This window comes from Grampus griseus, assembly GCF_964374135.1.
Source record: "Grampus griseus genome assembly, chromosome: 9".
Lineage (NCBI taxonomy): Eukaryota > Metazoa > Chordata > Mammalia > Artiodactyla > Delphinidae > Grampus > Grampus griseus.
The window spans coordinates 37,082,801-37,107,461 of NC_139003.1; the positions used below are offsets into that span (position 1 = coordinate 37,082,801).

Sequence of the window (24,661 nt, forward strand, 5' to 3'; positions counted from 1 at the left end):
TTTATTGTGTTCTTCATCATTGTTTGTTTGCCCTTTAGTTCTTCTTGGTCCTTGTTAAACATTTCTAGTATTTTCTCCATTCTCTGTCCAAGAATTTGTATCATCTTTACTATCATTACTCTGAATTCTTTGTCAGGTAGACTCCCTATTTCCTCTTCATTTGTTTGGTCTGGTGGGTTTTTACCTTACTTCTTCATCTGTTGTGTATTTCTCTGTCTTCTCATTTTGTTTAACATACTGTGTTTGGGGTCTTCGTTTCACAGGCTGTAGGTTCGGAGTTCCCATTGTTTTTGGTGTCTGCTTCCAGTGGTTAAGGTTGGTTCAGTGAGTTGTGTAGGCTTCTTGGTGCAGGGAAGTGGTGCCTGTGTTCAGGTGGATAAGGCTGGGTCTTGTGTTTTTGGTGGGCAGGACCACACCCTGTGGTGTGTTTTGGGGTGTCTCTGAACTTATTATGATTTTAGGCAGCCTCTCTACTAATGGGTGGTTTTGTGTTCCTGTCTTGCTAGTTGTTTGGCATGGGTTGTGCAGCATTGTAGCTTGGTGGTCGTTGACTGGAACTGGGTCTTAGTGTTGAGACAGAGATCTCTGGGAGAGCTCTCGCCGATTGATATAATGTGGGGCCAGGAGGTCTCTGGTGGTCCAATGTCCTCAGCTTGGCTCTTCCATCTCAGCGGCTGAGGCCTGACAGCCAGCCAGAGCACCAAGACCCTGTCAGCCACACAGGTCAGAAGAAAAGGGAGGGAGGGAGGGAAATAAATAAATAAAATAAAGTTATTAAAATAGAAAAAAATTATTAAAAATAAAAAAGGTAATAAAAAAAGGAGAAAGAATGAAGAGAGCAGCGAAACCAAAAAACAAATCCTCCAATGATAACAAGTGCTAAAAACTATAATAAAACAAAAACAAAAAACGGACAGTCAGAACCCTAGGACAAATGGCAAAAGCAGTGCTATAGAGACAAATCACAGAAAGAAGCATACACATACACACTCACAAAAAGAGAAAAAGGAAAAAAAAATTATATATATATATAAAATTAAAAAAGGACAAGAGCAGCCAAATCAGTAAACAAATCTACCAGTGATAATAAGCTCTAAATACTAAACTAAGAGAAACATAAAACCAGGAGCAAATTAGATGCAGAAAGCAAACTCCAAGTCTACAGTTGCTCCCAAAGTCCACCTCCTCAATTTGGGATGATTCGTTTTCTATTCAGGTATTCCACAGATGCAGGGCACATCAAGTTGGCTGTGGAGATTTAATCCGCTGCTCCTGAGGCTGCTGGGAGAGATTTCCCTTTCTCTTCTTTGTTCACACAGCTCCCGGGGTTCAGCTTTGGATTTGGTGCCGCCTCTGAGTGTAGGTCTCCTGAGGGCATCTTTTGGGAGGTCTGAGGTCTTCTGCCAGCATTCAAGAGGTGTTCTGTAGGAGTTGTTCCACACGTAGATGTAGTTTTGATGTATTTGTGGGGAGGAAGGTGATCTCCATGTCTTACTCCTTCGCCATCTTGAAGGCGCCCCCAGCTTCAGTCTACTTGAAAGCAGTGGCCTCTAAAATCTCAGCAATGGCAGCAAGAGAGGAATCCTCTGCAGTCTCCTCTCTGAAAAGTAGGACACCGTGCCATGTGTCAGTGCAGTATATGGGGAAATCCATGGGTGACATCAGAGTGTCCTTTTTGACTCAGGGGTCTGTCTGTCAAGCCAAAGAGCCGTCATGCACAGCACCATCCTCTTCTGAAAATTCCTGCATCCAGGCTTCACATGCAGAGCTCCATCAGAAGGATCCTGAGTGCCCCCCAAATCCTGCCTGGCTTCAGCCCCAGTGACCTCTCTGAACCTATTCCCTGTCTTCAGAACAGTCAGGGTTAGCACTCAGTTTTGCTGGGAGAATAAGTGCATGCAAAATGCCTGGCTTCGAGCCCTTACTGAAACCAAGCAGGACCCAGTGGGACTCCTGGACACAAAAGTATTTTTACATTTCTTAAAGGTTTTATTAGTGGGCACATATCATTTAAAGACATTAAAATCTTCATTTTGAAAAAGTAAAAATGAGAAGAGACAGAAAGTTGTACTTAGCTTTGTTTTATACCATTTAATTATGGAGATTGATCTAACTAAAGGCCATTCTTCTGTCATAAAATCTTGACAGTATTGTTAATGGGAAGGTTTTGAAGAAACATTAATTGTCTCAGATCTTTATAAACCATATCCATGTCATTCATTGACAGATACTGTCTATGAAATCTAAGGTTGATGAAAGACGGAAAAAAATGCTTTTAAATAAAGTGTCCTTAACTCCTTGTAGATATGACACAGAGAATAACTGTGGCTCATAGTAGGCTATTTAGATTTAAAATCTACTTGCTCCTTGTGTAAGGTATTAGTTTGAAAGACTCAATCCTGTGGTGAGCCAAGAAAAAAAGCTGCTGTGTTGAAGACTGTTTAATAGCTTAATTTGGGCCTGAGATAGTCTCCCTCTGTGACAATGGCTGGACTCCTCTTCTGAGTGTGTTTTAAGGAAATGGTTCTCACAGAGTTAACAGTCAGTAGTGTGGCAAGGACCTGGACTCATCCTTTATGGCAAGAGCTAAAGAATTCTAAGGGCAAAGCTCCGTTTCAAGGTCTTTTTCACCTTTACATGATTGATAATAAGTTTGGAGGAGTGTTCAATGGAGATAAACTCTGAAATCTACAAAAATCTGAATGTTACAGCTTTAGGAAGGTAAGTGAAAGAACTTGATTAGTCAGCATTAAAGATTTTGTGCTTCCAGAGTCCCGTTTCAGCTCTCAGAACATCAGTAATATATCCAAGTGTTTGATGGCTAAACCCAAAACCTGTCTTTGGAATTGCTAACCTGCTAGTAACAGTATCTAATCTTACTAAGTTCTGTTATTTTGCTGCATTCCGGTAGGATTGTTGTCTTCCTTAACTTTGTAGGGATATTTTTGGCTACCCCCCCCCCCCGCCAGCTACCTGCTGGAAAGCACGTTAAGAAAAGTTAAAGTTAAGAAAAGCAAGTTAAGCTCATTGAAATAATGAGCTTAAGATAATTCATTTTCTGGAAGTCAAGTCTCTTAAGGAGAATAGTGTGAGAATCCAAAGAAGGAGGGTAGAAAGTTAATAGCTGTGCACTCAAGTCTCCATTCTGACTTACTCCAGTGAAGGATTTTTAGTTCTTAGAAGTACGTTCTAAAATACCGTCAGGGGCTTCCCTGGTGGCTCAGTGGTTAAGCATCTGCCTACCAATGCAGGGGACACGGGTTCGAGCCCTGGTCCAGGAAGATCCGAGATGCCACGGAGCAACTAAGCCCGTGCACCACAACTACTGAGCCTGCGCTCTAGAGCCTGTGCTCCGCAGCAAGAGAAGCCACTGCAATGAGAAGCCCGTGCACCACAACCAAGAGTAGCCCCCACTTGGCGCAAGGAGAGAAAGCCCTTGCGCAGCAACGAAGACCCAATGTGGCCAAAAATAAATAAATTCATTAATTAATTAAAAATAAAATAAAATACTGTCAGGTCTAGGATGGATGCATAAACAAGTAATAATAATAATACAATCTACCTTTAAAGAAATTGGAGTTTTGCAAATTCATTACTGTTGATTAACACCACTATGGCTCAAGTGACCCAACTTAGCCAGCCTGGGGTTTTGCTCGGTAGAGAATCTGATCCCTTAGAGTGGGATCTATTGCTTCTGAGCAAGAGAAGGGCCAGATAAGAAGTCAGCTAAATAGAGGATGATCATGTTTCCTGGTTGGAAAGGGATTAAGTTAATGTATGGCCTAGATTGCAAGAGTCTTTTATGTGTTTGTTGATTTCACTTTTGCTCCCTAAAAGTTTGTTCATAAACACTTTGTGGCTCATATTTTTTCCCTGCAACTTTTCATTTTCTTATGCTACATCCCAGTTCCTCACCTAGTCCATGGAAGTCCAGCACAGCCCCTCTGCACTTGTTACCGTCTTTGAGGTAGATTTCTCAGATTGAGTTGCTCTCCACTTACCCTTTCCTAGAGTATGTTTATATTTATAAGTAAAATGAAAAACATGAGAGGAATCTGAAAAATTCAGATAGACTGATAGGACATCTTGCTCTCCAGAGAACTCTGCATGCTGCTCCAACTATTCTGAAAGAGACGCCTCTGTAACCATGATCAGTAGATCTTAGACAAGCCTGAAACACATCTGTCCACCGTGGGCTTGGGCATAGGAGAATCGGTCATATAACCCTTGTTTTATTACGCACTGTGAGAGAAATTAAATAGTAAACACCTGCAAAATTAAATGAAAAAGTAGATAACCTGGTAAGTTTAGCATGAAAGCATGCCAAACTGAACACAGAAGCTGAACAGGAAAAAAAAAAAAAAAGGCTAAAAAAGGCTAAGATGGGGGAATTCCCTGGTGGTCCAGTGGTTAGGACTCTGCACTTCCACTGCAGGGGGCATAGGTTTGATCCCTGGCCGGGGAACTGAGATCCCACATGCCGCCCAGCAAAGCCAAAAAAAAAAAAAGTCTAAGATAATTTCATAAGTGGACTTGGTCTTAACACTGAAGGCTATTAATGTGACGTGCAGGAAGCCCTTTCATTCTGTCTCAACTGAACCCTTGGCTCTCCTGCCGAGAGAGCTTCCTGTGTGGCCTCTGGAGTAGAGGGCTCATCTTCTGAAGCCTTGTGTCTAGTGTCTGGACGTCTCTAAATGCCCCAGTGCCTTTAAAGATACTGGTTTTCCACCCTCTTGTAAAGAGCTTCCCTGCCCTCCATAAGGCTCATTCCATACAGTGCTGCAACTTTCTACCTGTCCTAGTTACTGCCTTCTACCTGTATAGATATTCCTGGCCAGCAAAGAAGAGGGGAGGATGGGGTGGTGGGTGGCTGTTCCCTTTCCTACAGTCAGCCTAGCCCCTAGTTCAAAGTTGTCTCCTCCTTTTGGTTGACCTGTCCAGTGCCCTCTCCTCTTATTTCTTGGTCACTTCCACTCCAGCGACCTTCATTTGTGTTCTGCTTCACTGTGGTCTCTCTTGGCCATCCTTCATCCCCAGCCAGCAGGACCTCCCATGTGTGCTAAATAAATACTGGATGCGTGCATGCGTGGGTGCACGGACGGATGCACGCACGGATGAATGAGGTCATCCAGAGCCACTTCTAATCAAAAATCGTAAATTCTTGATCTCCTGACCACAACCTTTCAACCTTCCAATTTTCTATTAATACTCTACCTATTTTTCAGTCTTATTCTGCTCCAATAAACCCCCCCTGACTTCACTTTCTTCTTTTTATTATTCAGACTATCCCTTAATCTTTAGTTCTGCTGTACCTGCATGGGAAGTAAAACCCAGCCCTAGATCAGTCTGTCAACATTGCCCCCTCCTCTACTCCTCCTTAGGTGGTTACACATTAATTAGTGGAGGGAATTATACAGTTCCTATAGGTTAGCATCAGCCTGATGGGTATAGAGGCAGGACCATCCACACTGCAGGCCAACTAATCAGCTCCCCCTCTCAGTCCCCACAAGAGCTATCGACAAGATTGTGCCATTCTGCCTACCTCACCGCTTCCCGTGTCCTTAACAGAGAAAACAGAAGCCATCAGACAGGAACTTCCTTAACTTCCTGTGTTCTCTCCTCTGCCGTCTGCAAACTAATCTGCATCCTTCCCTTCCTTCCTGCTTCCTGTCTCAGGGGATGGGGCAAGACTCCTTCCCTCCAAGGCTGATTCTTCCACCTGCTTCCCTCAGGATCTTCCTCCCTCCCGAGTCCCCTGGGACCTTGCTTCTCTCAATGTCTGCTTTTGCTCCTGCAGCTATGTTTCCTGTCTTCTGGCAGTAGTCTCAGATTTTTTAACATGCTCAAGCCTCTTTCTTTAAAGACAAACAAAATTGTAATAGCTACCACACTGCCTTTTCCCTTCCCATCTCAGCCACCTGCAGGAAAGGCCAGTCTTCACTCACTGTCTCTACTTCCCGCCACTCTCTTCCATTTGTTCCTCAGGCTATTTCTGTCCCCGCAGCTCAAATGAAGTTTCTCCCTTGAGGTCACTAACATTAACGCGGGGGCCAACACTATTGGACCCTTTCTAAATCTTTCCTTATTTGACTTCCCTGTAGCATGAAACACTATTGATTACCCTTCTTGAAAATCCCGTATTCCAGTGTTCACCTTAGTTTCATCCTTCTTCTCCTTTGAGTACTCTTCTCTCTTATCTGCATCTTTTTTTTTAATTTTACTGAAGTATAATTGATTCACAATGTTGTATTAATTTCTGCTGTACAGCATAGTGACCCAGCTATACACGCAGTCTTTTTCATGTTCTTTTCTATTATGGTTTATCACAGGATATTGAATATAGTTCCCTGTGTTATACAGTAGGACCTTGTTGTGTATCCATCCTATATATACATTAGTTTATATCTTATCTGCATCTTAAATGTTGGTGCTATCGTGGATTTAATCCTTGGACACCATCTCATGCACTTCTGTGGATTAACCTGCCGCATCTCTGCTGCTGACAGCCAGCTATGGGCTTGTAGCCCAGAACTTTTACCAGCCTACTGAACATCTTCAGTTCGGTTCACGAGAGATGCCTCGAACTCAGCTTGTCCAAAACTAAGTTCTTTATGCCATCTCCATCGTCTCCTGAGGTGAACAGAACCCTGCAGTTTTTCTTGACTTCTCACACTCATCCCCATATCTAAATGCTTGGTTTCACGACCAGTCGGTGCCACCTCCCCTCCTTGGTAGTACTTTTTTTTTTTTTTTTTTTGCGGTACACGGGCCTCTCACTGTTGGGGCCTCTCCTGTTGTGGAGCACAGGCTCCGGATGCGCGGGCTCAGTGGCCATGGCTCCGCGGCATGTGGGATCTTCCCGGACCGGGGCACAAACCCGTGTCCCCTGCATTGGCAGGCGGACTCTCTACCACTGCACCACCAGGGAAGCCCTCCTTGGTAGTAGTTTAATCTAGGGAATTTAAACCAGGTGTCAGAATCACCTTGAGTTTTCATTTAAGATGTTTACGGTAGTCCCAAGGCTTTTTTGCTACTGAAAAGAATCACGGCCTTTAGCCACACTAAACTACATATAGCTGTCTGACTACACCTGTACTTTGTAAAACAGTTGTTTTTTAAGTTATTTTAGACTCACAGAAGAGTTGCAAAAATAGTACAGAAAATTCCCATATACCCTTCACCCAACTTCTCCTTATGTTAACATCTTACATAACCATAGCACATTTATTGAAACTAAATTAACCTTGGTATAATACTGTTAACACAAAACTTATTTAGATTTCACAAGTTTTTCCAGTAATGTTATTTTTCTAGTCTAGGATCTAATCCAGGATCCCACATTGCATTGAGTTGCCATATCTCCATAGTCTTATATATGTACGGTTTTCCTCCGGTGTCTTTCTATGTATCGTTTCTTCCACATAACCTGCCTTTCTCTCCCTTACCTGCCTGGCGAGCCTTACTCTTTGCGACTGAGGTCAGATAGCCTCTTTCCCATAAGGTTTCCCCTCCCTTCCCTGGCAGAGCTGGAATCCAGGGATCTTTATCACAGCTTTGTAATCAGTATTAACAGATGAATGCAGAGGTCAGGCATGGAATGCCCTCACAGACAGGGACTGTGTTTATTTCCTTGTTACATTCCTTATACCGAATTAAAGGACTGTCGAATAGTAGGACTTTAATAAATGTTTAGTAGTGACATTAAGGATGACGAAGCATATTGAAAGTATCCCCAGAAGAATGTATTTTGCTGCCACAACTGGTTCGATTAACTGGCAATATATCGTTTCAACTGGATTGTCTAAATTGCTATCATTTTTAATTTAATTCTCTACTTCCTGCAAATTACAGGCCCCTTAATTTGATTAATATACTATGAATCTCTGTACCAGTGTATTTCTGAAGAAATTTTTAATTTATTTCTCTCAATCACATAGCTTGCATTATTGCAGATACCACATTTCTGGAAGAGTGTCTATGACCATTGCATCTCTTTCTTGTGCCTAGGACAGTGGTCAAAAAGTAGCCTGGGGTGTGATGCAACATTTAATGCTGTACCAACTGATTTTAATTCTGGACAAAGAAATAGACTGTGACCATGCTATATAATCTCACAGAAGACAGAGGCTACTCCTGCTGCCACATAGCCTGCATTTTAACTCTTCTGTAAGAATCTGAGGGAACACATCCCTCCTGTGAGATCTGATTCATGTCGAGTAAAGCAAAGGGCTGGCTTTATTCTCCCTCTTCTCTAATTTGTAATAAATTAACTTCATGCCATTTTAAAATGACTTGCACAGATCCCAGCCTTTCAAAGCAAACACAGAGAATTGTCCTTTCCTACGACAATGACATTGTTTTGTTCCCACAATCCAGTAGCAGCCTCAAGAGGCTGTGGTCATGTCGCCTTGTCTCTCCTAGACAGAATGGCTCAGTGAATCGTTCCCTCATCTCTCTGTCATCATACATCTACCATAACGCCAGGAAGACTTCAGCTGTGTCTGTGTCTGTCGCAAGAGGACAGGGAGGACAGTCCTTATTCTCATATCCATATTGCCTTGTTCCATGCCTGCACTGGATTTGATGAAAAAAATCGTCCCTATGCCAACACCAAATCAGTTGTGTTCCAAGTGTTCCCCGGAATGCAAGTGATCCACATTTAACCCTCCATGTAGTTTAGGGGTGTGACTGGATTCGACTGCAGTGACAAAACCATCTATCAACTACATGCAGTGTAATTTTGTGCAAAACTGCAGTTTCTTGCTGTCGAGCCTACATTGCTCAGATTCCCAGGCCTTCAGACACCCAGCCACAACTCCTTTGTACTGTTTTTCCAATTAAAACACAGGCAGCGCCATGCTGTCCTTTACCAGCTCCATTTCCTTGATTTCATGAACTCTTAGCCCTTCAGCTGGAAGGAGATTGCTCATTCCTGTTTGTTTTCTCCCGTCCATGCTGTGGTTCTCACAGTGCAGACCCTTCTCCCACCCGGCAGAAGAATCGAGGGATTCACTGCTGACTCTTGCTCATTCCCTGGCTTCTGCTGGTGAGCTGTGTATTTCCTCTTAAGAGTCTGGACAACCTTTTTGGCTTAAACCCTTGCTGACCACTGCCCCTGCCTTACAGGCCCATCTTCTGGAACCCATTTCTATTCTTCACTGATCTTCAACCTCATTTCTCTTCCATAAATCCTCTCTCATCAAGTGACTGAACGAACGATCTCTATCTCACCTGTTGTGTTTCCAGTCTCCCATGTCATGCCTTCTCTGCTCTTACCTGCCCCTCTTCCCCACTGCATCCGGATCACGTGATCCCTTTTGCTCCCTGAGTGGTTTCAGAACGTCAACTAGCCATTTCACTGTAGGACTCATAGCCATTTCATGTATGAAACTATTTCAGATCCACAGACCACTCTAAGCTCTCTCCCAGGGTGTCTTCCACAAACATACCTTTTTTTTTGAAAAATGAACTTTTGGGGGGGGTCTTTCTTAGACATACCCACCATTCAGTATGTTATCTATAAATTGATACATTTTAAATTTGTTATAGCAAAACTCAAAACCTGGTTAAAACAAGAGTCTTTGGAAGAGTCATTGTTGTCATAACTACTGTGTCGTATAGTAGTTGTAAGCACAAACTTTGGTACAGATCCTGGCTCTGATAGTTACTAATACTGTGATATTGAGGAAATCACATAAGCTCCCCAGGTTACAATGTCCAGCCTCATAGGATTATTATCAGAATAAGAAAATACACACAGAGTGCTTAGCCTAAATGGTGGTTGCTTGGATTGCCTTTAAAAGCTGCAGTGTTGTGTGATGTGTTATGGGTGCATGCTGAAAACCTCAGAGGACAAGAAAAGATAGGCCATGAGATTTTCTCTGCAGGCCACTTAAGTTCTTTGGAAATAGATTAAAACTCTAACCCCATACCTAGCGTATGGCCTTGACTCTTACTGGACAAAAAAACCAGCTCTGAACTCCTGGTAAATATTATAGTAAAGGGTTCACAGAGACCAAAGAGTAATTATGTACTTTTCTTTACTGAATTTAAGGGTAGAATTCCTACCCACCCACCCCCCACTTGCTCCCCACACCAACAGCAACACACACAGCACACACATATGCACACCAGTATTGTTGGTGCAAGGTCTTCAGATAACTTTTGTGTCCAGAGTAATGTTTGTATTAGTTACTGTGTTTTGCATTGAGTAAGGGTGATAGAGTTTAGCTGTAAGAAGCTCTCAAGGTGTCACATCTCGGAATCAGAGAGACTCCGATGCTGAGGTCTTGGTCCCCCAGGCTGGGAGAGAAGTGCAGTGAACTAGAAAAGGTGACACTGACCTGGCCACAGTGACTGGCCCCAGTGAAGGCAGCCAAGGCTTCTATTCACGGTGCCCGCTATGGACACGACACAGCAGTGACTGGTCCCTGACTGCCAGTTGAACTACATGAGCTCAGCAAGCAGGAATTCTAAGGGGCTTCCAGAAGTGCTCAAGAGCAGGCAGCTAGTTAGCTGGAGGGAAGGGAGCTAAGAGATCTATCTATAGGGGCAGGATTTCTGTGAACAAATGGAGCATACCAGCCCAGGGCATACTCCAGCTTCTGGGGAGGAGGTCTGGAAATAGCTAGACAGTGTCTAGACTGGGTTTGCATGAGACTTCAGTCCCAATAGGAGGTATGGTTCGACAAATGGAGCATAAGTCAGGCTGGGGATGGCAGACCAGAGCATGTTTCTGACCCCATAGACCAGATCCAGGCAGGAAATAGGTCCAGTATGGGTTGCTGTGACTCACGTTATAGCTTGCTGTGCTCCAAGCCCTGATACCAAGAACAGGATTGAGGAGAGGGGACGGTGACCCCAAGTTCCAGAACATTACTTTCCCTAAGCACTTTTTCTCAGGAAAGCATCTGAAGTGTTCACTTTATAATTATTCTTTAAACTATATATGCATTCTTCTGTCTAAATGAAATATCTTGCAGTAATAAGAGAAAGCATTTGGAGTCATAACATGAGAAGAGAGTTATGGAGGCTGTTTATTGTGTGTGTTGGTCCTCCCGTTACTGGACAGGTGTGCTGGGAAGAACATCGTGTAATATTCTGATTCTGTTTCTCTCAACTTGTTAGAGAGGTCTTTCTTAAAGATTTATTATTAAAATTTTTTTGTAACTCACACAGAGTAGTCTAGAAAACCAGAGGGATTCTGTGCTTAATTTCCTACCTGTTCCCAAGACACTAGCCTTGAAAATATTTAAAGAAATAAGGTTCCTATGTTTATACTCAAAATAAGCTAAGCTATACCATCTCTGTATCTGTTACAATATTTTTTCTCAGAATTTTAATATAAAATCACCTTCATTATAAAAGCAGTATATAGATAAATAAAATAAAAACACCAGACTGTCATTACCCAAACAATGTCAACTGTTCACCCCTTAGTGTATATCTTTCTGAATGTTTTTCTGAATGGACTTCGTTTACCCAAATGATACATATTTTTAATAGACTTTTTTAAAGAGCAGTTTTAGTGTACAGTAAAGTTGAGAGTAAAGTACAGAGATTTCCCTTCCACCCATTGCCTCCACACATACGGAGCCTCCCCCATTAGCAACATCACTCACCAGAATGGTACATTTTTTACCAAGGGTGAACCTACACTGACACATCATCATCACCCAAAGTCCATAGTTTACCGTAGGGTTCACTCTTGGTTTTGTATATTCTGTGGGTTTGGACAAATGTATAGTGACATGTATCCATCATGATAATATCATACTGCCTTAGAAAAATCTGTGCTCTGCCTGTTCATCCTTTCTCCTACTCCCAAAACCCCTGGCAACCACTGATCTTTTTTACTGTCTCCGTAGTTTTGCCCTTTCTAGAATGTCACATAGTTGGAATCATACAGTATGTAGCCTTTTCAGATTGGCTTCTTTCACTTAGTGATATGCATCAAGGTTCCTCCATGTCTTTTCATGGCTTCGTAGCTCACTTCTTTTTAGCACTGAATGGTATTCCATTTTCTGGTTGTACCACAGTTTATCTGTTCATGTACTGAAGGATATCTAGATTGCTTCATTATATATATTTTTTTAATTTCCTTTTTTCAGTTAATGACTTTTCCAATCATTAATTTTTCTTTAATCTCATCTAGAACTTAGTCAATGTATACATTTCAAAAAAAAAAAAATCCTTTTCAGCAAGTTTGTCCAAATCCAGGACCATTACATTGTATCTGGCTATCTATCTCATAAGTCTAGAACAATCCTTTTTTTCACAAAACTTGACTTGAAGGTACAAAGCCAAGCATTCTACAGAAAGTGCTGCCTCTGGCTTTGTCTGGTTGCTTCCCCCTAACATTCAGCATGTTGCTCTGTCCCTCGTATTTCCTGTGAAGTAGAAGTTTAACCTGTAGGTGTAACAGATTCAGGTTCCACAGCTTTGTAAGAACACATTGCAGATGATGATGTGTTTCTTTGCATTGCCCTGCGTTTGAGGGCTGACAACCCAGTCCCCCCACGGGCATCTGTCCTGACAGACATCTGTCGTGACAGACATCTGTCTGTCGTCTGGCCAGTAGGAGGTAACCTGTGTGGCATCATATGAATGTTCATTTCCCCATCAACAGTCTTCCTGCTGGTTTTAGCACTTAGCGACAATCATTGACTAAAATAAGAATTACACTAGGAATATGAAACTGTATTTTTTAAAACCTATAATTCCTTTTACATTTGTTGGCTGGCATTTTCTGTAGAGACTTCTCAACATAGTGGAGCTATTAGATTATCCTGAAATACAGAGTCCTTTAATTGCCAGTTTTCAAAGTAAGGAGTTGTTTAATATCCGCCTCAGAGAAGATGTGGGAAGAATGTAAGCACTTTTTTTAAATGCGATGGTCACTGCAGTATGATTTCTTGAGCACTTCCAATGTTTCAGGCTCTATGATAAAGGCCTTATGTAATCTAATTCTCATGACGGCACAATGAGGTTATAGAGAGAGAAAATGGAAATCACAAGAGGTTAAACAACTTGATACAGTTACTTGTGTGGGAAGTAACAGAGATAGGATTCAAACCCAAATGGGTCTGAGTCCAAAATCCGTGCGTAATTCCTCTTAGACATTTTTGTTGCATTTTACTTAAAAGCCAAATTCTATTTGTAATAATATTTGGAATATTTCCCAGTTCATAAACACTAGAGATGGATATCATGCTTAATAATTCTCATGAGGTCTCTTCTCTCCCCTATCCCATTTTTTAAAATATTTTTTGCAGTGTGAAGAAAACACAAATCTTCAGGATACTGCCCGCTACCTCAAACTTCCTTTTTCCAAGGGCATTCTCCTTGGGAATAATAATCAAGCCATGAAGGCCACAAAGGAGTCTTTTTGGATAACATCTTTTCTCTGTTCCACAAAACTCACACAAAACGGTAATTATAATACTGTTTTATTTGAAAGCCCTTGTATTTAAGTAGTCATGTGAATTTTGATAGGATATTCAATAAACGTCAATGTTATGTATAATAACTTTGCACTAGAAAAAATGTTGATCTTTCTGTTTGTGATTTCCAATAATGTGAAAACAGTTGTGACCCAATGATCTCTTAAATGCATGTAGTTTAAGGACTATAGAATTATCCCAGTATTGGAACCCAAGTACACAACTCTTCAAAATAAACCGTCAAACCCAGCTACTTTAAAAAAAAAAAAAAAAGACCAGGATTACCACCACCTTAATTTCTCTTGCTTTATAGCTCCATAGACAGTGCTAATTGCAGACTTTAGAGTGAAGGCTGTTTTTTGTTTAATTAGGTGGATATTGCTTTTCTATTCTAGCATTACTTTTTATGTCAGTGATTGTTTAGCAAGTTATGATTAATAAAGCAAGCTCTTCTCCTTGGCAAACTGTCGTGAAAACATTGTCTATAATGAAGGAAGCAAATTAAACATTTTTGAGTTCTTCATGGTTGCCATGTAAGCCTTCTGGAAAGCATCCTGAATGCCATATTAATAAAATCAGATTCATTATGTTGAAGAGAATCACTTCATAATAAGGCACAGCTCTTCCTTGACTTAGGATTGGGTTACATCCCGATAAACCCATGGTAACCTGAATAAGGTAAGTAGAATATGCATTTATTACACCTAACCTACAAAACATCATAGCTTAGCCTAGCCTACATTAAACATGCCCAGAACACTTCCATTAGCTTACAACTGGGCAAAATTATCTAACACAAAGCCTATTTTATCATAGTGTTGGATATCTCATGTAATTTATTGGATACTGTCCTGAAAGTGAAAGACAGAATGGTTGTACAGGTACAGAATGGTTGTAACTGGTGTTGGTTGTTTACCTTCGAGATCACGTGGCTGTCTGGGAGCTGGGGCTCAATGCCCAGCATCGCAAGAGGGTATTGGACCTGTGTTAGCATGTGGCTAACCCAGGAAAAGAGCAAAACTCAAAATTCGAAGTATGGTTTCTAAATGATTTCATATCACTTTCACACCCATGTAAAGTCAAAAAATCTTAAGTCAAACCATCCTAAGTCAGGGCCCTGTATTGTGTCAAAAAATGCTCCTGTGCTTAAACTTTTGTGTTATTAATTCTTTCTTCTGTGTCACATAGTAAGAAATATATTTCTTTTCTTAGAACATGGAATGAGAAAAGAAGCAAATTGTGGCATTGTTATAATGACCACTTTTAAGATACCCCTCAATTTGTCATGCATTGCTACTGTATTTACGTAGAAGTTGGCAAATTGCAAATGATTCTTTCACATTTATCTTGGGTTTTGTTTCTCCCCTTCCAAAAGTATTTTTGGGAAATATTTTTAAAAATCAACTACGTAATTCATTTTTAGTAAATCTGATTGAAAGTAGCTATTGCCAAGTCATGTCATTATACCAGACTTTATCAGTATTCAGTGGTTAATGATTTTTCTTAAATAAAACCTTCATTGACAGATCTCTATAATGACTATAAAGCATTTACCTCAGGCATTTTTTGTGGGAACAGTGTAACTCCATGGAGGTTATGAAGATAATAAAATCAACATGTTAGTGACTCCCTTCAGTGGAATTTTTATTCATCCCATGTGGATTAGTTGTGTGTCTGTTATAGAGTCTAAGTTCACATTTAATTGATTGTCTCCATTAGACTATTTCAGCTTGTATTAGTTATCTGTTGCTGCTGTAGTGATTACTGTAAACTTATTGGCTTAAAGCAACAATAATTTATTATCTTACGATTTTGGAGGTCAAAAGTCTGCAGTCAGTTTCATGGGGCCTAAATCAAGGTGTCGGCCGGGCCACATTCCCTCTGAAATCTCTTGGAGAGAATCCTTTTACTTACCTTTTCTAGTTTCTAGGAACCACCTGTATTCCTTGGCTCCTGGCCCCTTTCTCCATCTTCAAAGCCAGCAGCATAGCATCTTCAAATCTCTCTGACTCTAACCATCTTCCATCTTTTAGGAACCCCTGTGATTAGAGTGGGCCCACCAAATCATCCAGGATAATACCCCTATTTAAAAGATCTTTGGGCTTCCCTGGTGGCGCAGTGGTTGAGAGTCCACCTGCCAATGCAGGGGACACAGGTTTGTGCCCCGGTCCGGGAAGATCCCACATGCTGCGGAGCGGCTAGGCCCATGAGCCATGGCCACTGAGCCTGCACGGCCGGAGCCTGTGCTCCGCAACGGGAGAGGCCGCAACAGTGAGAGGCCCACGTACCGGAAAAAAAAAAAAAAAAGATCTTTAACTTAATCACACCTGTAAAATCTCTTTTGCCATGCCAAGATAAACATATTCACAGGTTCCGGGGATTAGAATACGGACACCTTTGGGGACCATTATTCTGCCAATGACACAAATCTAACAATAGATTATCTGCTGTCAGAATATTCAGCCCTGCATCCTTCACTTTTTCTAGTTCTAGGGTTTAGGATATTAGAATTGTGAACATAAGACAGAGGGAACAAAATCCTGATAATTAGAAGCTGCTACTTTGTAAAAGCAGAGAACATTTTCAGGTAAATAAACTATTCATGAAACCATTATATTAAACATCTCACTATATGGAAGGCAATGCTTGACTCATTGTTGAAGACTAATAAGTGCTTGATTATCATTTTGACATTGATTAACCTTGTCAGTGTAAGACAGCTCAAAATGAAGCAGGAAATGAATAGTGTGTTTCAGACATGGGAAGGAGGAAGGAAGTTAGTTGAGCTTTCTGAAATTTACATGCTAGACACATGTCTCTGTGTAGAAGTAATCCAGTTCCAAATTGGAATTAAATTGCTTTGTATTCATTTTACTTGACTTGGAAAGTTTACAGTTCCCATTACCATTACAATTGGGCATTTAGTAAGTGATGTGGTCTCTAGGAACAGTTTCCTAGAGCAGATTTGCATTTCAGGGTTTCTAAAGTGTGTCTGCACACTCTCTGTGTTCCAATGTCATTCTTAGATAGCATACCGAGGCCAGAGCACTCAGCTAGACGTCTGTGATTGCTAAATCAAGTAGATATTTTAAGCTTCTTAAAAGTGGGGATCAGAAAAGGAATTACTTTACTGTTTGTCAGCTTCCTTGGACTGCTAAACACAACTGTTTAAAAAGTTATGAGAAAATAAAAACAGTGCTTAAATTAAGTCTAACATTTGTGCAGGTACTGACTGCCCTACGTCCCTTTCCTACCCCCAGTGGTGGGTGGTTTATTCAGTCTCTTCCTGAGATTGTGATTTAAAAAAAACAAAAGTAGGGATCATGCCATCTACCTATTTTATAGCTCTTGGTAGATTAGGCATACAGTCAGTATACATGTAAATGATAATTGAATGGAATTTATAAAATTCACGTTTTTCAGAAGTAGGTCCTAGCTCCAAATTTGCAACTAATATATCTTCAAATGGCTAAAATAGAGGCCTAAGAGATGACAATTTTGACTTGATTCTGAGTTCTTGGCATACATGAGGTTTTTTTTAAGTATTTAATTTTTTTATTTTAATTCTGTAACAATGACATTTTGCTAAGGAAAAAAAAATGTTTCATCACACAACAGATCTTTGTTTTGTTTTGTTTTTGTTTTTGCGGTACGCGGGCCTCTCACTGCTGTGGCCTCTCCCTTTGCGGAGCACAGGCTCTGGACGCGCAGGCTTAGCAGCCATGGCTCACAGACCTAGCCACTCCGCGGCATCTGGGATCTTCCCGGACCGGGGAACGAACCCGCATGCCCTGCATCGGCAGGCGGACTCTCAACCACTGCGCCACCAGGGAAGCTCTGACCAATCATTTTTTAAAAGGTTTCAATCATACCTCCAGGGTGTCCGAGTTAGACATGAATATTTAACATTTTCAGGATTTTCTGTTATGAAAATAGTCATAAATCTCTTTTTCACTGTCAATATTGAAAAAAAATTCCCTCATTTTTCTCGTTCTGAATCCGCCTCCTCCTCTTACCCCTATTTGTTATAGGCAAATATTTTCATTTAGTACCAAATTTCTTTCTTTTAAGTTGTTTGTAAAGTTTTTCTTTTGAATCTGACTTTGGTAGAAGTTGCTTCTATTTCCTCTTGAGATTCTTATGCTTTTTTCGCATCTTTATTCACTACATCATATTTTCTTTCTCATCATAACTACTCTTCCTTGATCTCTTGGATTGTGTTTGTTTGGTTGGTTTCTTGTTTCCACATTGGTCTTTCTGTCTCTCAGCAAGTCCCATTTGGGTTTTTCTTGAAACAAGTGCTTTGAAGTAGAAAACCCCTCCTGGCTTCTCTCTTGGCCGTTCTAGTCTCTCAGCCCCACTGAGTACCAGGAGACTAGCCCTGCCAGGTTCCCCTGCCCGGGGCACATCCTGCTCGCACGTGCCTTGTCAGTTCTCACTGCTTTCATTGGCCTCCAGACACCACCGTCTCCCTGATCCCTTTGGAGACCAGTGAAGCTGGACACCATGTTCAGGACCTTCTGCCCAGGAATGATGAGGGAAGGATTTATTCCCTCACGAGGTGAAGAGGTTTCCTGAGGGCCCTGCTAGACTCAGGACCCACGTGTTATCAGTTCAGGGAAAGGAGGAAATTGAAGAGCTGGGCCAGAGTCTAGGATGGAAGATGATCATGGAGTCCAGGAACTGGCCCTCTCAGGTCCAAAGTCTCACTAGATGGTCTGACAATTGACTGGCTTTGTCATCACTGTGCAGGGACCTTCTAGTCATGCCAGGTTTGGGCCACATTGTCAAGAAGACCTTCGTTTCCGAGTGGAATTTGTTGCTAGGCAGAGTGCTATATGCTGGGGGCACAAATATGAATAAAGTGGGTTCCCAGCCCTCAAGAATCTCCCACTTTAATGGGAGGAGGCAGAAAATCATTCAGCCAGTATTTACCAAGTGCCTGCTATGTGCCTGCCCTGTTCCAGATGCTGGCACTATGTTAGGGCCAAACTCGCACACTCTCTTGTTCTGCTGGAATTTACAGTCTAGTGGGGGCAAAGACAGATAGCTAGCCTGAGAACTGAAGGATAAGTAGGAGTTTGTAAGTCAAGGGCATTGGGAAGGGAGAAATAATTAGAATACACTGTAATAAATGCCATTCAGAGGGCTAGTGGGAGGGCCTGGGAGCCTGCAACTTGGGTGACCAAGAGGCAATGTGTGTAAGAATTCAGCGTTTACAGTAGAACACTTTCGTGTTCTCTATCAAGGCAACTAATTTTCCTTTTCTGTTTGGAAAGGTGATATGCTTGATCTTTTGAAATGGAGAACCCACCCAGACAAGATCACAGGCTGTCTCTCTAAATTAAAAGAAATTGACGGCTCAGAGATAGTAAAGGTATATGGTATTTTGTTATCCCTCTCTTGGAAATTCATGGGTTAAAGAATATTTAGAGGGGAAGGACAGAGGATATTTTATTTATGCTTTTACTTCTTTATCCAACAGTTTCTGCAAGATACACTGGATACCTTGTTTGGAATTTTAGATGAAAATTCCCAAAAATATGGGTCTAAAGTGTTTGATTCTTTGGTGAGTTTAAATTCACTTTAATTGTCTCTTAATTTTGACTTTCCTCAAGCTGTAAATGTGCACATAATAGCATGAGCTTACTTGCAAAGAAACCTTCCCCCTCCCCTCTACCAAAAAAAATCTTGCTTTGTGTTCCGTTTTATAAAGCTCCATTTTTTTTTTTTTTTTAGGTTCACATAATAAATTTGCTGCAAGATAGCAAATTTCATCATTTTAAACCTGTAATGGACACTTATATTGAGAGTCATTTTGCTGGGGCACTTGCACACAGGTAAGGCCCTTTATCTTGTAATTGGTGTAGAAGCAGTTTCTTTTGAGCTTTTTAAAGCAGAACCAACTATATAGGAAAACTTAAAAGGGAGTGTAGGAAGAAGTGAAGCACAACCACTGAAGTGTCTCTTGAGACAGTTTCCTCCTTTCTCACACACCTTCTTTTAATGGCTGGAACTTCTTTTGAGTAAAAGGGGAAAAAAAAGAACTTCCTGAATTCTATTCCTGAAACCTAAAATGTAAGGTATTTTCTTCTTGTCTCTGTTTCATTTGATATTCTTTAGTCTAAAATATCTGGTTATTTCACTTTGGCTGTCGAGAGCCCCATTTAATCACCAGACTCCTTGATGATTCTAGATGTCTTTAAGAAAGAAATATGATGGGAAAAGGATCTTTGCCATCATACCATTTTAAAGTCATTTGTTCATTCATCTGTTAATATTTACTGAGTGCCTACTGCATACCAGGCACTATGCTTTGTGCTGATCATATGAAGACCTGGTCCCTGGCTGCAAGCAGTTCAGTCATTGGACTCTGCCCTTCGTTACCAGCTGCCATTTTAACTGCTGGTGCGTTCCTGTCAGCTCAGATAAGGCAAGCAGGCTACAAGTGAATGAATAATGACATGCTTTAGCTGGTTCCTGCCTCCACGTAGCCCAGGTGATAGTTGCCAGAAGGTGGCAATGTCCCTCTTTCTGTCCTATCATGACATCTTCCCGGTTTGGGGCCTTGCTTAAATACAGCCCTGAAATGTACCCCAAAGTTCTATCTCCCCATTACACTCTTGTCATTGCTATTCTGCCAAAGTTTTTACCTTATACTTTAAGCACCTATGGGTATGTACATGCACAATCATCTGTTCCCAGAGGTGTGTTTAAAGAACATGGAATCAGGGTTTTCCCCATCTATGTATTGTATAAAAGATAGTAGGTAATCAATTAAGCGTTTGATCCCGTTCCTTTGGGTATTCCCCACCATGGCCTGGTAAGATTTACGCCTCTGACGTTTAAATGAATGGAGTCATTTTTGCAAGACTTGACCCTCTGCCAACATGAGTTTTTCAGAGGGTGAAATGTAACAACAGGGATAGTTTTGAAATGTTGGCCCGACTTTGCCCCTTGGCCTAACAATTTGGGCTCTGGTGTGAGGTGGTCACCGCCTCCAACTGAGACTATCCTTGGAAGCTAGAGAAAGAGGGTGTAATTTCTAAATTTCAGGTTGGCCAGGAAGGCAGCTAATAAGTCCTAATAAGACAAATAAGGCCTGTGGAATCGTCTTGAGCTATGGGTGGCCAGAAACTCACCGACAGATCATCTTCAAAATAGCACTCCCAGCAGCATCTGCCTACTGGCACATCCATAGATTCTCTCCCGACAGAAAAGAGGAGCATTTTTAAAAACTGCTCTGTTTCCTAGAAACCAAGAACTGACCAGTGTTAACGGTCACACAACTGCAATCTTGAGAATTTGGGGGGGTGGAGGTTAATTCAATTTTTGTTTCTTAAAACAATGAGACTTGGGTTTTCTGGAAATTACTAAGGCATACTTTGACAGTAAGCCTCATTCTTCCCACAGGTCAGAGAATTGGCTTGATAACTCCATGGGGGTGTGCTTTAAAATGGAGAGGTATTACCTTCATCCCTCCCCACACCCTCTTTTGCCTCCAGCCGAATATTTCATCCAACTGTTTACGTAGTCGCTGGGGAGGAAATCCCAATTAGCAGTTGTCCGAGATTGACCATGACAGTCATATTCAGGCACTCCCTTGGCCGGAGTCCTTTTCTCAGATATTTGTGTTCACCCATTGGAAGCACTGCCAGCAGGGCTGATGGAATATGTCCAGATTGAAAGGAATCTTGCTGGGAGGAAGTGTTGTTTCTCTCTTCAGCTTCAAAAAAGGGGTAGTGATGTTGATAGGCAGACTTTGTAAAATTATTATGTTATGGCAGTTTGACAGAAAAATGTGAGAACTGTTGGGAAATGAAGCCTCCTCATGATAAACATAAGCATTTGATTTGTTGGCATTTAATTGAGAATGAGAGCAATTCTACCTTCTGCACGTCTCCTTGTATTTTAGAGATCTCATCAAAGTGCTCAAGTGGTATGTGGACAGGATCACAGAAGCAGAGAGACAAGAGCACATCCAGGAGGTGTTGAAGGTAATGACACGCTGTCAAAAACAGATCACCGTCTAACAGTGCTGTTGCGTGGTGATGCCTAAACGAATTGGTTTCCTCTACACAGACAGTAACTGGTGATGATGTATTACTGACATTCCAATTCAAGGATCTTAATCAGTTTATGGCTACTCCAGAGCTGATGAAATTTGAAAGGGACTTTGCCAAGCTTGCCCACTGGAACCTGCCTGGCATTGAATCCTTACTCCTCTGGGCTCTGAACACTTGAAGTCTAGGATTGGCAGGAGGAAGGGTTGAAAAGAAGACTGCAGATGGGCAGTTAAGCTTAGAAGTTCCTGGCTCTTGCTTCCACCACCCTGACAGAGACCATCTGAGGGCCATTTGTCTTAAGAGAGGATAATAGGATGGCTTAGCAGGGATCACAGTGAGGAAACCTGAGGTTTTACTGGCTATCATGGTTTAACACTGCCCATATCTCTGGGCCCTGTGTGCTCAGTATATATGGAGATGTTGATACCTTACCTGCAAACATGTTTGTAAAGAATATAGATTCTTAAAAGGATTGTCCATAACAGCTCTGGCAGTCTTTTGATTTCTATAATTGAGTATACCCTATTTGATGTCAGTAGATAAAAGTAAACAGGTGTACATTTTAAAAAACAAGCACTTTACTCATTATAAATTTGTCATTTTGGACCAATTGAAGTTAAAATGCAAGTGGCAAGAGTACCAACCAGCAAAGCAAAATAATTTTTGAAAAACAGATTTGTTGATGAAATTTAAAAAATCATCTGAGGATCAGAAACATTTAATGTTCATACCTCTCAAGAATTACATAGAATTTAAAAATTATCTATACGTTTTCTCTCATTAGGCATCAGAGAAAAATGGCTCTTTCCCTACAAGTAAATACTGTTCAGAAATCTCACGGGGCCTTAGTATTTAAGTCAATATTTTAAAAGTCTAATGTTGTGCTATGGTTTTTGTGCTGTGTCTTTGTCAAATAAATACCTTTGGTTTCCTTTGAAACTAATGTTTTAAAACTTTTGTTTTAAGGCCCAAGAATATATTTTTAAGTATATCGTTCAGTCTCGAAGGCTGTTTTCCCTCGCCACCGGCGGACAGAATGAGGAAGAATTTCGCCGCTGCATTCAGGAGCTCCTCATGTCAGTCCGTTTTTTTCTTTCACAAGAAAGCAAAGGGTCTGGAGCATTATCTCAATCACAGGTAATTTTTTTTTTCATCTCTGCTGAAGAGAGGAAAAATGAGTCCAATTTATTTATTTTTACACAACCGCATAAGTGAATATTTTCTCCATCAGCAACCTGTAGCTCCAGCTTATATTTGTAGCTTAACTGAGACTTCTAAAAAGTCCCTCAGCTTCCGAACGCCAGCAGAGCAGAAGTTAGGTTGTCTTTCCTCGGACTGTTCTCCCTCTGAATGGAGAGCCTGTTGGTTTGCACCAGCCTCCATTCCAGTTTCTAGAACACATACTGATAGAGACACCCTGTCACACCGTCAGCCAAGGAGAAGGAATTTCGCTCTAGCCAATCTGCTGCAGTTGTTTTCCCCAGGCCTTGTGCTGCTTCTTTTTTTAGTTCCCCGAGCAGGGATGGAACCCGAGCCCCGGCAGTGAGAGCGCCAAGTCCTAACCACTGGACCACCAGAGAACTCCCTTGTGCTGCATTTTAATCTGTGGACTTGAGACTCATTATATTGGTCTCAGCTAAATTGCGTGTTGTTTTGTCTTATTTAACTTGACGCTAATCGTCCTGGGACTGATCTGCTATGACCAGTGCTGAGCGGTTGCTGCCAAATTCTATGACCAGGAGTAGCTGCCCGTGTTTTGTTTAAGAACAGGATCTATGCACTTTCCAAATAGCGTGGCCTTGAACATGTGCCGAGAGATAGTTCTGAATATCTTTCTCTACACTTTCTTAATCCTTCTTGTACATGTTTAATTCTAATAACTTGGTTTAATAACTTGTCAGATGGAGAAGCAACCTCTTTACCACCATCCCCTGGAGACTTGAGACTTATAATCACTGAGAGTTGGGATATAAAATGGGAGATTAGGAGACAAAACTAGATCCCTAAGAGTATTGTTGTAATTTGGTGTCATTTGACATTTGGAAGGCGTTATATATAATGGCAAAACACTAGAAATGTACCACCCCCCCCAATAATAGAGCCATGTTTTTCTGACTGTTTGGGGGCTATTCTTGTTACTTTCTTCTTTGCAGAGGTGGACTCATCTTCCATCTGGTTAAGGATACAGGCTCTTTTAATGTCATTTTGGCTTCTCTTGTCAACAGTACAATCACTGCACGTTAGGAAACTTGCCAGAAGCCTCAGTGTCAAGTTGCCCACTAACCAGACCCTACTTATCAGCCATTGATATTTGAAAAGGATACTGTAACAGGTTAACATATATTCCTTTAGATGAAAGTTCTCAGAAGTTCACTACTTTTACAAAAGCTATTGAAAAGTTGAGTTTTCATTTTGAGATTTTTCTGAAACAAAACAAACCTTTATAAGTTACAGGGATAAAACTTACTTAATCCATAACTGAAAAATATTCTCTTACTCTTAAGAGTAACTTTAAGTCATGGTTTCTTAATGAGATGCCTTTGTAGGGACTCAAGAGATTTTTCTCTTCTTTAACCTTGGAGAAATATTCTTTTACCTTAGTTGTGTTTCCACCGAACCCTAGCAGTCACCCTGAGATGATTTCGGCTGCTGAGGTACAACCACAATATAGAGCAGCCTCCTTTTCTTTGTTTAACATACTGAACTCCAACTGCTCTTGATTCTCTGAGTTCTACCCCTCCATCAAGATAGTAAAACAACTTTAGCACCTTCAAAGAATCATATTTGATTCTTCTTTTTTGGCCCTTAGCTTTTTATCAAGAGATGATATATAAAATATATAATAGTTTCTAAATATCTTCATAAACTCTACTGAAGTCGTTCTCTATTATTTTATGCAGTATCCTATACTTGAAAATTTTGAAATGATAATTTTATTTAGTTTAATGCTAAGAGAAAATTTATACAAAATAATGAAGCAGTTAGTTTTCTTCATTAAGCAATGAGGACTTTGTTCCTTTATGTTTTGGGAGAATGCTAAACACTTCTTCCCATTCCAAGTCCCCCTTTGACCCCACACTTTCTTAGCTCTCTCTTCCAAGAAGGAAGGTGTCACTAATCTGATTGATCCAACAGTTAGGTTTCTGTTGCTGC

General features: G+C 41.1%; 1 protein-coding gene across 1 annotated transcript in view; it reads left to right on the forward strand.

Annotated features, from left to right (window-relative positions):
* DOCK4 (dedicator of cytokinesis 4) overlaps nt 1-24,661 on the forward strand; it is a gene marked incomplete at its 5' end in the record, with an annotated part of 331,569 nt that overhangs the window by 176,064 nt on the left and 130,844 nt on the right. The window contains 6 exons of the mRNA XM_082661517.1: nt 13,275-13,431; nt 18,722-18,819; nt 18,928-19,011; nt 19,182-19,282; nt 21,358-21,439; nt 22,475-22,645. Coding sequence (XP_082517643.1) covers nt 13,275-13,431; nt 18,722-18,819; nt 18,928-19,011; nt 19,182-19,282; nt 21,358-21,439; nt 22,475-22,645 — 693 coding nt within the window. The remainder of the gene's footprint in view (nt 1-13,274; nt 13,432-18,721; nt 18,820-18,927; nt 19,012-19,181; nt 19,283-21,357; nt 21,440-22,474; nt 22,646-24,661) is intronic.